The sequence below is a fragment of the Tyto alba genome, unplaced genomic scaffold (assembly GCF_018691265.1).
Source record: "Tyto alba isolate M040663 unplaced genomic scaffold, T.alba_DEE_v4.0 Super-Scaffold_2, whole genome shotgun sequence".
NCBI lineage: Eukaryota > Metazoa > Chordata > Aves > Strigiformes > Tytonidae > Tyto > Tyto alba.
The window spans coordinates 57,379,802-57,394,533 of record NW_024881282.1 but is presented as its reverse complement, the minus strand read 5'-3'; the positions used below and the strand labels follow the sequence as shown (position 1 = coordinate 57,394,533).

General features: G+C 37.4%; 1 protein-coding gene across 3 annotated transcripts; it reads left to right on the top strand.

Moving 5' to 3' along the window:
* The first annotated feature begins 53 nt into the window (after window positions 1-53).
* On the top strand, window positions 54-13,176 carry IRAK4 (interleukin 1 receptor associated kinase 4). Of its 3 annotated transcripts, none has more exons than XM_032999809.2 (11): window positions 54-459; window positions 1,471-1,616; window positions 1,925-2,122; window positions 2,956-3,116; window positions 3,816-3,880; window positions 4,186-4,300; window positions 6,345-6,454; window positions 8,981-9,164; window positions 10,010-10,072; window positions 11,726-11,881; window positions 11,983-13,176. In XM_032999809.2, the coding sequence occupies exons 1-11, from the start codon at window positions 299-301 to the stop codon at window positions 12,013-12,015; spliced, it is 1,392 nt and encodes a 463-aa protein (XP_032855700.2). In that variant the 5' UTR covers window positions 54-298; the 3' UTR covers window positions 12,016-13,176. The 3 variants fall into 3 exon arrangements, with proteins under 3 accessions (XP_032855700.2, XP_009967437.3, XP_032855701.2); XM_009969135.3 differs by having other exon boundaries at window positions 56-459; window positions 11,726-11,884; XM_032999810.2 differs by having other exon boundaries at window positions 57-324; window positions 11,726-11,884.
* Window positions 13,177-14,732: the final 1,556 nt, after the last annotated feature.

Sequence of the window (14,732 nt, the reverse complement as noted above, 5' to 3'; positions counted from 1 at the left end):
CTCTTAAAGTGGAAGTGGGGCGGTGGGGACGGCGGGCGGGAAGCGAGGCGCGCGGGGCGGGTCGCCGGTGAGGTGCGGTGACGTAAGGAGGCTCCCGCCGCCGGTTGGGGCGGGAGCGCTCGCTGGGCGGCCGGGAAGCGGCTGAGGGCCGGGGTCGGGCCGGAAGGGGGGCGGCGGCTGGTGCTGCAGCCGGGCAGGGCGCGGAGCGGCCTTGGGGTCGGGACTGACGCCTTGCTTAACCGCAACCCCGGCGAACCTCTTCGGTAACGGCGGCCTTCGTGTTCCTCGGGAGCCGGAGATGAGCAAGCCCGTAACGACTTCGACGTACGTGCGGTGCATTAGCTACGGGCTCATGAGGCGGCTGGCGGATTTCATCGACCCGCAAGAGGGGTGGAAGAAATTAGCGGTTGATATCGCCAATCCTTCCGGTGAAAGCAGATACAACCAAATGCATATCAGGTGCTATGCAGGAGTCACGTAACATAATCCTGTTTATTAGCTCTTTAACATAAATACTGGTGCCCACCCCATACCGATGTCCGTGCCGTCACTGTAACTTGTTGCAGTTTGTGCGCTGATGGGTACTTAAGAACCCTAGAGAACGCGGGGTAATTACTTCTAATTGTTCTGTAGTTCAGTTTTCAGACAACCTATAGCCAAATAAAATTGTCTGAGGAAATTAGACTTAATTAGAGCCACGGACGTAGGTATTTTTAGCAATACAGCATAGGCTGTGTAACTTTCTGCACCCTCGAGACTAGTAATCATTGACTTCATTGTGCATATTCGCACAAGAGACAGCTGGACTGTAACTCCTAATTCACTGTTCCCAAGAAAATGTCCAACAAATGTGGGGAGCCTGAGGCCTAAAACTAACAAGTTTTAGAAGTAATGTCAGCAGTATTTTATTCACCTTGTGTGAAGGGTGTGTTGAAGCCTTCAGCTCTTTCAAAGATCATGAGGTTTTAAATACCCTATATATCATCTTGGGTTTCCAGTCTTTCTGGTGACATTAGCATTAAATCTTCATTGTCTTTCTATAATAATGGATCTTAATTGCTGCCTAGTGCCCATCTCACAGTATTCAGAATGAAACTTGAATGCCAGATGGATGGAAAACACTTAAATTTTTTTTCCATTTGATATGACTCTGACTTGCCCTCTATTTCTCACTGACATTCTCTTCCCTGTTAGTTCTGTGTGTCAGTATATTATGGGCCCTGGACAAAATGCTGAAGCCATGTATGCATATTTTTCCCTTAATTTTTCTCATATTTTTCCCCTGGGTTTCAATTTCTTCAGGTTTTTTAGCATAATTTTCAGAAGATTTGCAAATAATTATATAGTACAGCATGGTAAATTCAGAATTGAGAAAAATTTTTATTGGTCATTTATCTTTAATCTCCCTTCTTCATGGTTCTCAAGGTCACTTTCTGTTTTTTTAATGTTGGTCTTAATTTATCTTTGAAGGAGATTTGAGGCATTTGTACAAATGGGAAAGAGCCCCACGTGTGAATTACTTTATGACTGGGGAACAACAAACTGTACAGTTGGTGATCTTGTGGATCTGCTGATTAGGAATCAATTCCTAGCTCCAGCAAGCCTTCTGCTTCCAGGTAACTTACTCTTGTACGTCCTGTACTGTGTTCTTAGTTTTCTAAGATGCTACAGAGGTTCACAGAAAATCAGAAAAGATTGGGTCAAAATAACCAAAAGTGGACATATTTTCCATTTTCCGTTATTTGTAATAACAGTTTAAATAAGAATTTCCACTTTAAAGAAAAGTCCTGCAGCTTACATGTGCCAGAATATGACCTTCTCATGACACTTAAGTATCTCCTAATCTTAGTAAATACTGGCATTAATGTCACTTGTTTTTCTGATTCCTAATGCAGTTAACACTTTTTCTAAATTCCATTTTCAGAAGCTGTAAGGATGGCACAAGAAGTTACGTTACCTCTTTCTTCACAGGATACCTTGCCTATACATGAGAAACAGCTGCCTATACAGGAAAAGGAAGTGGCATCTGTAAAGCCTGTTTTAGCTCAGAGTACTGAGAAGCAACATTCAGCTCCTCCCTACTTAAGTCAAGAAAATAGCAGCTCACAGTCCAGTAACACAGGTAGGCACTTAGTTTGGTAGAATTAAGTACAGTCTTTTTTTCTTATGTGTCCGTCGCCCCACATGAAATAAATCATAGCAATGCATTAGAGTAATGGCTGTATTCCTATCATCGTGCATCTATGGGAAACAGCATCTTGCTTTTGCTTTTGTTCTGTGTGGCTGTGAATTTAGCCTGGATAATAAGATGTCTGAATATGAGATGCAGCTCGCCAGTGAGGCGACTACTGTGATGGAAGACCTGGCTGTCAATTAAATTGCAGTCTATTTTGTTCTACACATAATCCTGTTGCCCTTTTTCAGTACTGATTTTGTAGACTGTTTAGCATCTTGTGTTTTAAAGCTGGATTTTACTTGTCAGAAATTAATAAGAATGGTGGAGAAAAGATGTCTAAGGAAAACATTCTAGGAAAGTATGTGGGTAGTCTATTCCTTCCTAAAGGTCTGCTTTTGGGTTGCTGCCAGAAACGTGATGTGATCTAGATACATTTTTATCTCTGACACAGTGCCTGTGTCACATCAGATCTCTCTGTGATCCGCTGCACATTTAATTTCTATTACCTGTATTATGAGAGTTAACAGAAAGTCCAGTCAGAAGGCTGCTACAGTGCTAGCTGTGAAAAAAATTATGCATAGTTCATTACATAAATTTATCTGCTTTTTTTTTTTTTTTTCCTGGTGTCTTCATCACAGAGCTGGCAGTCGGGCTCCACTGTGTCGGGATTTGTATGTTAGCAAGTTTTTGGTTTAATAGAACTGAAGCAGAGAATCTATTGAATACACTTGTTCTTAAGTGAAAACATGGTTGTGCTAAATGGCAAATATGTCTTTCAGATTTCCAAAAATTTTGGTTTCATGACTTGGAAAGTGTTACAAATAATTTTGATGCACGACCAGAATCAGCTGGAGGCAATAAACTGGGAGAAGGTGGCTTTGGCGTTGTGTTCAAAGGCTTCATCAATGGCAGAAATGTGGCTGTCAAGAAGCTCATTGCTGTGAGTTGTCCTGGGTGTTTTTAATGAGTCTGTACGTTATAGTGTAGACTTGTTTATCTGTGCAAAGTGTTTAATGGTACACTTCAAAAAGTGTCACCATGCTAAACAATAGTTGAGTTGAGTAACGTGCCCTGTAGTCCCATGAGTGGTATGAGTTGGCACAATCGCCAGCGATGAAGTCTTGCCCTTTCTGTAGCTCTCCTGCTCTCCTTTGAGTGGCTCTGGCAAGTTGTCTGGAAGAGCAGAGTGCTCCCCCAGTTTCCCTCCCTCCCCTGCACGCAAGAAGTAGCTGAAGGGAAGCGTTGTTAGGGAAGTTTCCCTTTCAGAGTCAGATAAATGATTCACAAGCTAAATAGGTATTGCCACAGAATTTTAGTCTTCATAACCAGTGGTTTGTGTGAAGAATTAATTTTGTAATAAGTGCTATTATTGGGTAGGTGCAGTGAAACAAAACGTATAACTTGATGACTGCTGAAACTGGATCCATTTGTCCAATAACACTGTGTTCCAAGGAATTCAAAATCATGTCCTGATTCTTTATTTCTGAGTTGAGTAAAAAAACCATATTGTAAACAGTTAAGTAGTTGCTGTGTGTAACTAATCTAAAAGAAGGCCTATAATTCTGAATTTTTTTTTAAGTGAACAACTGTGCACTTTAACCTGGCCAGTGATACTAACATCAAACACTTCCTTTTGTAGATGGTTGATGTTAGTGTTCAGGACTTGAAACAGCAATTTGATCAAGAAATAAAAATGATGGCAAAGTGAGTACAGTGTTACACAATGTCATTATAGTCTTTTATGGGAATCTAAGTTGGAAGATAACGTCAGCTAGTGTGATCCCTTATTTTTGTCTTTCTAGCATAACTTAATGATTTTCATGTAAAGTGGGAATGTTTCATATATGACATTACTGTATTTTGTTTGTTTTAAAGCACTGTTGCAGAAACCTGGCTATGTGCAGTAGGGCTGAAACAAGTAATTGGGGATTGAGTTCCCTCTGCCTTGTATTTTCCTCAAATGTTGTGAGTCTTTCAGAGCATATGTGAATAGAACTTTTTTGTTACAGGTGTCAGCATGAGAATCTAGTAGAATTACTTGGTTTCTCAAGTGATGGTGCTCAGCCATGTCTAGTATATGAATACATGCCCAACGGTTCATTGCTTGACAGACTTGCTTGTCTGGTAAGTAAAATATTTTCTAGCTTCCAGTTGTATTATTTTGCTGAAATATAGATATCTGTGAAATATATTTGAAACAATAATAAACTGAAATGGCCAAATGATGTTTTACTACTTTTGTATGCTAGAAGACAAATGTTATAACAAGTATTTTTCCAATAACTTTTTATACAAAAGTTTTAGATACATTTAAAATCAAAGCAGGCTGAAAATGCAGTGTCATGTAGCAGTACCAGAAGTGGCACAGGAGCTTGGCCTTGCTGTGCCTGCATGGAACAGAGCAGAGCGTGGTGCAGTATTGTTCCTGGTCCTGACATGGGCATGTTCTCTGCTAGTTCTTGAGATTCTGCATTTTGGAGTTGCCATTTGTTCATTGCCCTTGTGATAGAGGTTGTAACACAGTGTTCAGAGTCTGCGTATCTCTTTCTGAAATGCCTAAATAAGTGGGAAATATTTTTTTTATTAGTATTTTGTATAAATGCAATGCTTTCTTCTGATTTAATCAAATGACGTATCTTCTAGCCTTGGCCTTTAATAAATAGTAAGTTGCTTTGTTTTTCTGGTGAGGCAACTCTGTGTATGAAGGACAAACAGTTGCTTGTTAGAGCGATACCAACAGTAGGCCAGACTTAACATAGTAGATGAATGTCCATGTTAGTTTGTTAAAGGAGTTAAAAAATACGCTTTCTACTAAGCAAATGCAGCTTCTGAGGTTCTGGTGAACATTTTAAACTGGTGCTACTTCAACCCTTCCATGCCGCCAAACCTAAAAAATGGTTTTCTTTTTTCTGCACCGATCTTCCTGTTATATTGGCCCAAGCATTCAGTACCTGGAGAAAGAGCTGGGTTTGGGTTAGGGAACTGATCAGGCTGGAAAAGTACTTTGCGAAAATAATCAGGCTGCAGAAATACTTCTGCTCCAACAGGAAAAAAAGTGGTGTTAGGGTAAGAATGAGTAGCAGTGGTTTGGGAAAAAGATTGGATATGTTTGGGAGCACTGCTGTCTCATGTTGGTTTAGTTGATTTGCTTGCACACACTTCCACATTTGCAATTTTAAGATTTTTTTTTTTTAAAACTGAATCAATGCAGAAGAGAGACTAAGTTTTACTTAAGGCGATGCAAGTTTATATGTAAAAATGAGCAATGCTTGACATGAATCCTTATGAAAATGTTCATTCATGTAACTTTGGCCATTATCGTCATGTCACCTTAAAAGAATGGTGATAATTGAAAGCTAAAGTAGAAATAACTGAAGCCTTTACAAGGAAGAGACTAACTTATGATGTAAATCATATAGAATCTAAATCAGAATATATAAACTGGAAAATCTTCTTTGGATAAAGTTGAATGTGTGAGGAACGTGCATATTGAACGTGTGTTCTCGCTGATAACTTCATTCCGTGACTTCACTGGATGCGTTTGAGGTTTGGACTCTTATGTCATCTTCTTGTCTGGGCTTTGAGGAGCAGGCAAGAGAGGTGGTAGAATGATGAGGTACTCTAATCATCTTTCCTTGGCCACTGAGAAGATTAAGAAATGTTTTTGAAAATGTAGGTGTCTTCTCTTCTAAGGTTTAGTTAGTAATGTGAATCAAGCTAAACTCTTGAGAAGTGGTAAATCCAAAAACCCTGGAAGATTCACTTCTCATTGTTAGTAAAAACTGTTGATTGCTTTTGAATGATTTGCTTTGTGTTAAAAGTCTGTGGTATCAGTGCTGATACAAAGTGAAAGGTGTGGTAGATGTAGGTAGTTCTTTGCAGTGCAGCTCACCTTGTAGGGTCAGAGTCTAATATTACCAAGAACACTTTTTGCAATGAGTGAATAGATGTAAAGCAAAATTCAGGGGAAGGAACTGAATGTGACAAGTGCATGTATTTCTGCCCAAGGAAATGAAGAGATGTATCCTATTAGTCTTTTCAATTATTTACTTGAAAACCACAAAACATAGCAAGAAGTGGGGGTTTTGTATGTTTTGTTTTGTTTTATGTGAGAATATATATATTAGATTTTCACCTTGCTACTTGCCTTTCTCCCTTCTTATTCAAGGATAACACTCCACCAATTTCTTGGAATACAAGATGTAAAATTGTTCAAGGTACAGCAAATGGCATCAACTTTTTGCATGAAAATAATCATATTCACAGAGATATTAAAAGGTAAAAGTTGCTGACTATTGCTGGCTGCATTTTCCCTTTTTCCTTTTTTTCTTTTTTTTTTCTTCTTCCTGTTAAAGTCATTTTAGAGAGAACAAACTGCAAGAAGCATTGCTTCAGTCAAGGACACAGTCTTTTCTGCAAGTGACATCCATCACCATAATCTTGTCTGTGCCACAAGGACATGACCAGTACAGACTTCTAAAGATAATTACGAGGCTATTGTAATCTATTACTATCAAATAGTTATTTAAATGCTTCGAGGACACCCAGAAGTTCTGTTCTTTCACAGCTGCTGCTAATGAAAAAGCTGCTGTTAGAGAACATAATGACTTTTGAATGGGGATTTTTTCAGATGAAAACCCACCTTTTTTTTTTTTTTTTTTATTACTAAAATATTTCTTCAGAGTATCTCCTTTGATTTACTGCTGTTTATTATGAAGATGGTAAAATTATTTCAGTCAGGTTTATGAAGTTCAGGGTTCTTCAAGGATAATGTATATTCACTTGTTTGTTATACCAGAAATTTTTCCAGGGATATCAGACCTCAGAAAAGGTGGAGGTTTTGTTGTAGTATTTGTTTTTTGTTTGTTTGGGGTTTTTTTCGGGTTTTTTTTCCCCTTCCTTGCTACAGTTTGTTGTGTTGTTTTTTTTAAAAAGCAAAGCAGTCCAAATCTTTGAAGAAAAGCCCCAGATGCCTTTCTCCTGTGGATTAAGAAGGAGCAACTGACTGGTTGGGTGTCACCGATGAATGTTTCAATAGCTTCTTGGCTTCTGACAGCTGTGCTAAATGTATGCCGCTTTGGTTTTGTGTCCTTCCAGCCTGTGAGGAACAAGTTTTTGCTTTAGCTGCCTCATAAAATGTGCTTGCTGCTTTGACAATTTATGTTTCTTCTTTCTTCCCTGCTTAAGCCTCTGGACAAGTGTAATGACTGGAAGGGACGCATTTTTTACCTTACGCTACTCTACCCTTCTAACTGCTGTGAGTTGATCATATTATAGGATTGGGTTTTAGTTTGTTTTGTTTTTTCTTTTGTTTGGATTTCATTTTGCAACCTCTTGAACTTGCGGTGTGAATAGCTCAATAAATTTGGTTGGTGTTAATAACAGTACTACCACTCCCAAGTAAAACTTAGATGAAGAGATATCTAAGGTGGTGTACTTCGGTCTTCATTTTGCTAGGACATGTGGAAACAATTTGTAACCTCACAGGCACTAGAACAGCTTCTCTGTAGGCTAGAGAGGACATGATTGAATGAGTGTTCTCAGAGTTGTTCATAGTTTTTTGGCTTGGCTGTGGCCGGGAAATAGTTCATTTATCTTTTGAAGTGTGGCAGTTGCAGTAAAATTTGCTTCTGTTGTGCCCTTTGTGGTGTATCAGAAAAGTGACCACCTTTGAGCTTGACTCAGGTTGGTCAGAAGCTGAGTTACGAAGCTGTGATCCTGTTCTTCATTCTTTTATAAGTTGAGTTTTAAATACGAAACAAGTTGGTGGATGATGGCTTGATTAGTTTTTGGCCTTTTGCAGTGGACTTATATTTATTTACAGCAGTTCTAATACCAAGTGATTTGTTGTAAGTTACAGCTGATTTAACTTTGTTGTGAAGGTTTGGGGAACAAGAAGGGGAAGTTAGAAATACAAATTTCTAGTAAGTGTTACTTGTATCTGGCTGTGTAGTTTTCTTATGGTTTCATTAACGGGGTCAGAAAATGAGGAGGATTACAGAAATATTAAGTGTTTTAAAATGGTTCCAAGCATTACAAGTTTAAAAAACAGTAGAAGATTTATGCTGTAATTCATCCCACTGAATATTTTGTGAAAATGTTAAGGCCTTTTAGATCAGTTTTGTTCTTCAGGGGTTTTCCAAGGGAAGTAAAAGCTGGAGATCAAGTGGAAACACAGCATGTACATTATTCCATCTTTAATAAGTTTTCTGTTTCTCTTCCAGGAGAAGAATAAGAGTATTAGTCTTCATTTAGCATGTGAATTTGTAATGGATGACATAGTATTAGATAATAGATATAAAAACCTGCTTTTGTTAGTTCTGAGTGGAGATTTAGACAGTTAAGGATTGTACTGTGATCCAGTACCAGTTGATCAGAGCTAAGTATTCTCAATTATTATTCTTAAAGAGTATTCAGATCCAAAACACGGGTGTAAGATAATTGGTCTCTTATAAGAAATTTTTGTATTTGTAGGATATGGGGAGCTTTTTCCTTGTTTTTTTTCATTTTTTTTTTTTTTTAAATATGCATGCATGCATGCACGCACAAAAAAACCCCATGGATGTATCCTGGCAGCCAGTTCTTGATTTATTTGGAGCAATTAATTTTGAAATTGAGCAACTTCCAACATAATTCTTACATTTTTTGTTATATGAATAACAAATAAATATCTTGAAGAAACAGTCAAAATAGCAGTTTTCATTTGGTTATTAAAGAGTTATTAGTCTGTTATAAAACCTAATTACTGTACTGGTTTGGAAAATTAACTTACTTTTTTTTTTTTTTTCCTCCCCTTTCCCCCAGTGCAAATATCTTATTAACTGAGACATATATGCCCAAAATTTCTGACTTTGGACTTGCAAGAGCATCTGTAACATTCACACAAACAATCATGACTGAAAGAATTGTTGGAACAGCAGCCTATATGGCACCTGAAGCTCTGCGAGGAGAGATAACACCTAAATCTGATATCTTCAGTTTTGGAGTAGTAAGTAACATGTGGGAAGCAGTATGTGACTTTGTAAATGATAAAAGCGTACAAAATCAAGAATATCTGAAATTAAATCATTCACTCTGATCTACCATTTCTCCTTTTCCCAGTAGATGTGCTCTTAAGATAGTATTTCTAAACTTTGAATAGTTTTAAATCATTTGAATATGTTGATTAAAATATTGAATTTGCTAATGATTAAAATAATTATGTTAAAATGTAAATTTGCATGTGAAAGACCGGACTAAAATAACATTCCAAGTTCTAGCTAAATGTAGTTTGAAGTAATGTGGAACATTGTTTCTTCTTGAATAGTATTACAGAAAAACGTAACTCAGGGTGGAAAAAAAATTTTTTAAAGAAAATGTTCCAAAATTAAGTGTGGTTTACTATTTTTAATCACCAATAGTATGCTGTCCCATGTGGGATTTGCCTTAAAGCTAAAGAACAAAAAAGACATGAGCTTAATATTTGGAAGAATAAATGAATCCATTCTGAACAGATCCAAGACCCTAATTGCTGTTGACCACTTCCTTCGTGGCATTTAGTTTCATGGGGAGGTAGGCCAGAGGCTGTTCCTGAATGTTTTCTAAATCCTTCCATCTTGCTTTGAAGCAACACACTGTAGGGTGAGTAGAACTTGGGTTGAAATTCATAAGCCACACTGTTAATAACAGTTAATGAAAATAAAGGTAGGAACAACAGCAACAACAATCAGTTGTACAGAGAGCTGTCTTTGGACAAATAGAGATGCTGTGACCATTTGTTTGAAAGACAAATGGTATGTATGTTAAGGGTTATTCTATGCTTCATTTTCCTTTTTTTTTTTTTTTTCCTCCTAGGTTATACTAGAAATAATAACAGGTCTTCCCCCAATAGATGAAAACCGGGAGCCACAGTTGCTGGTATGTTCTTTTTGCTCTCTCCTCCCCTTCCCCTGCTCCAGCATCACTTTATATGAAATCATAGTCAGTTAACAGATTCTGAGACAATCAAATTAGATATCAAAATATGTAGTTATAAAAGCAGCTCTTGTGTCAATGTTTGTCGTAGAGGTGAGGCTGAAACTTTTCTCTCTTGGCTGGTAGAAGACTGTCCAGTCTGCAAGGTATCTCCTTCTCATCTGATACTATAATTCTCTTTGTTTTGGTACTGCTTCTTCTTGTAATACCATTATGCTTTATCAGCATACTCCTGTTATACCCAGATACCCTGATAGTTCCTCATTCACCAGAACATTTTAACTAGTCATCTCAGTTGTTTATTTATGGTTCCTTATACTTCTTACCATTCCTGTATCATTTTTCTTAAACTTCACTAATAATTTGTGAATGCTGTGTGTCTTTAACTTTAAGAAAGTTTGGAATCTAAGGGCTTTTTCTGCAGGGTGAGAGGTGGGTTGAATTGTGGTTTTTTTTTTTTTACTACTCAATTAGTAATTCAGTCTACTTGGAAAACTAATGTCTCAGAGCTCACTCTTGAATTACAAATCTTACAAGGCTGTTCTTAATTTATCCTTTCACTTAGCTTAAATAAAATTCTGAACTACTTAATCCAAGGTTTTCCTAGAACATTTTTTACATAAAGACTTACTTATTAGAATTTTTTCCTCCAAGTTGTATCTTCCAAAGTAGCATAATACTTATCCTGTTGAGCTCCATAAAGACCGTGGAGAGCTCGGTCCCTATCAAATTGAATCTCCAGGTTTTGGGGATTTTTTTGAAGCAGGTTTTTTCAGAGATGGGATCTAAAAAGGAATATAAAATATTATTTGACTGGTACAGTTTATCTTTGCAATGTACTTTTAGAAGCATAAAGAGAATGGTCAGTGCAAGATAATGTGGCATCCTTAGCTTCGAAAATTTTGGGGTAGTTGAATGTTAGTTAGCAATTTCAGACTGACCCATAGAGGAAGGCAGAAGACCTGCCTCCACTCACTGACTTTTCTTGCTTTACCATACTGACTTGTCTGAGGTTTTCCTCAAACAGTATTTGTGATTACAGATCACAGATAATGCATTTCAAGTGTGTTGTGGCTGGAGAGCTTTGACCTAAACCAGTCAGATTTAAGAATTTATTTCAGACTAGAAGTTTCCTTTAGAATAGATACAGCAACCAGTTAAACTGGTGACAGATGGCATTAGTTTACAGAAAGAGGCTTTATAAAGTTGATAAGAAATTATTCACACTTAAGCTTGCATATTTATGAGTTAAGTAAACATAGATACTTTATGTTGATCATGCTTCTTGTAAGAGAGACAATACTCAGAAACTGGGCCTTGAACTGGGAGAAAAATAAGATGTATGATGCAGCTTAACACAAAATCGTAAAGCTATTTTCTTTAACTCAATTAAAAATAATGTGTAATAAAAATGTATAGTTCAGAGTCTCATAGGCTATTTCTGCAGATATTGATAATTATGCTGCTGAACCATTTGTCTAGAAAAGTGGTTGAGAAAAGAACACTCAAAAGCAAGTTTTCTAATTGTTAGTGTGGAATACATAATGTTCAGGTGCTGACAATGTTATCTGCTTATTGTTTCAAATTCTCTTCTAGTTAAGTATCAAAGATGAAATTGAGGATGAGGAAGCAACTGTTGAGGATTATGTTGATGTAAAGATGAGTGACTGGGATGCAACTTCAGTTCATAAAATGTATTCGATTGCTGATCGGTGTCTAAATGAGAAAAAAAATAGAAGGCCAGACATTAAGGTGGTATGTACTCCTTCAGATAAAAGGCTTGTTCTGAGTGTGTGGCCCTGTGTGTGTGGTTACGGTATCTGTTATTTATATTTCTCTCTCTTCTCTTGCAGGTCCAGCAGCATCTACAAGAGATAAAAACTTGATATGTGTTTCTTCTGATACACAAATGTTTTTTGTAATGGAGTAGACACCAATAGTAAATATTTTATTAGTATTTAGTGTGACATTACCAGCTTTTATGCTTTCCGTAACTTTCTGGTCTGCATGTAAGGTGTGCTGTTGGCCTGTCACCACCGTGTTGTGTTTGTTAACTGTGCAGCCTTTTCACATATCCTTAGCCACTGGGCCCTTAACATGAGAAAATTTTTTTTTGTATTAACAAATTGCAGTGCTGGTACATCTTCTCCACATCTTTTTTAAATGCATTTCCATATTAGAATCTATTTGATTCTTTTGTTTTCCAAGTATTAAGTATATAACAGCATATGATGGCAACAGGGTAGAATGTTTTCTCTGCAAATTACTTTATTCATCAGGTGTACTAGACCTTTTTCTATCCAAGACAAAAACACTTAGTATATAGTGACAAACCATTTAATTTTTGTTCATAGGAAGACTCTTGACTATTTTGAGTATTTTACACTTTAGGAGAAGATTCCATATGGATTATAAATGCAGGTGATTCGTTTTGTTAAAGGGGCCAGAGTAATAGTTCTATTAAGACTAATTCTGTATTTTCCTTAGTCAAATAATTGAGCTCTTTTTAAAAAAATATATATGTGTATGTATGTATATTAATAACTAAATACTAAAATACAGGTTTAAAAAAGCACCATTGAAAGGTTTCTGTATTAGAAACATTGACAGATCAAAGCAGACTGAAAATGGAATGGATGGGACTAGTAAGATTCCAGATACTTTGGACTAAGTGGGTATGAAAATACGACCACTGTATATGAAAGGTTATTTTCATATAAACCTGGTTTGCACCTCATGAACTTTTTGTTGACAACTTAGGGGTAGGAAGATAGTCTGTCTTACAGCTAAATTCAGAATTCCATGATTATCAAACAAAAATGAAACTGAGAAATGATCTGACTGCAGTAGGGGATATGTGTATCTTTGTAGAAAGCATGTGATTTCTAACACTTGTATCATTAGATCCTCTCCTATTAACATATTCTGTATTGCCTTTTCAAATGGATGGTTTAATTCAGAGAAAGGTATCTGCCTAAACAGCTTCTAGTTTTATTGAGCATAAATTGTAGAAAGCTGTAAACATAAATAAAACTTCTGAATTATCATTGCAGATGATTATTTTTGCTATTAAACTTTGAGCCTTGGAAACAATTCTGTTGCTTCCATTTCTGATAATAACATTATGCTAACCTTGCTGCATGGAATAAAGCTGTGCAGCACTCTGAGCCTGGGTTTGTGGGGAAAGAAAAGCTGCTGTATAGCTAAATCAGAATAAAATCTGGTAAAGCCATTCTTCAGTTTTAAACATCTCCAGCTGTTACATGAAGGTTTCGTACTAGATCACGTCTGCTTTTTACTACTCCCTGGAGCTAGAATACAGCCATAATGTTGTCTTGAACTGTGTTTGCTGTAATAACTCCCCAGTCAGTGCCATTCACCTCTGCAGTAGAACAATTTTGTTTATGCACCAGCTGTGATGTTCTAAGTATTAGGAGAATCCTAGCTACAAGCACGTGAGTTCCTGTTCCTCTGTCATAGTAGACCATGACTATTTGCAGTGCTGCTGTCAGCACCTAAGTTTTGGCAGTAGTTTTCCCTCTCTCTGAAAATGAAGCATGTTAGCTACCATTTAATAAAATCAAAAAATAGTTTTGAACTCATTTAATATTATTATAGTGAGGAATGAAAATGTGAGGTGTTAGGTAATCAGGTAAAGGTAGCTCACTTAGGTGGGAATTTTTCAAAAAATGGTGCAAGGATTTTTTTTGAGGTCTTCATACAGTAAAGTCAGCACTTACAGACACTAACAGGGGCCCCTGCAAAACCCTTAAGCTATTCTAGGATCCATATTTCAGTGTATTAATTACTCTCATAGAGCTTTCCAGAACACAAATTGGTAACTTGAGCCGCTTTGATTAGAGGGATGATGTAGTTCCACAGAACTGGAGGTGAGAGAAAATTTGGTATAGTTTGTGGTGGCTGAAGAGAACTCCACCTGGGAGATGCTCTTGGGATGGAGACGGGGCTAACATGGCTGGCCTAGATCCTGTCTCGGTGGGTAAGGTGCCATGGAGGGAGGACATCCAAGGATCACTATCCTCCGTGAAAGAGCCAACTTTTTGCATGTTAAAGATCTAGAGAACTGTAACATAAAACAATTTAGTCACCCCCAGAAAGAAGTATGAACAAAAACTAGCCAGAATGGTTTATTACAATTCCAACTAAGACTCTAGAAAGAAGTAGCAAGATAAAAGCAAATGCTAATGAGCCAAATAAAATTACTGTTATGGAAAAATTAAGGCAACAGCTCTCCCCTTGGCCAGAGCAGGAGGTAACAGGATGGTGGTTGTGAGTCAGACCAGAGGTGTCTGCACCGCCTGGGGGCTGGGACACGGGCCAGTAGTGGCTGCTGAGGGAAGAATGCAAGAACTGTACTGGTATGTAGAGATACGGCACTGGAACACGATGGCTTTGTACCGTTTGCAGCTCATTAACTTTGAAAAGGATGCGAGGCATTAGTTATTAAGCCTCTATCAAATTTGCTTTCATCAGTTTGTCCAGTTGCCTGTTGCACCAACACACCTTTTACCAACCATAACACTTAGTATATTGAAAGGGGAAAAATTGCTTCATCTTTTTATTTGGGCTGGCCAGCGTAGAG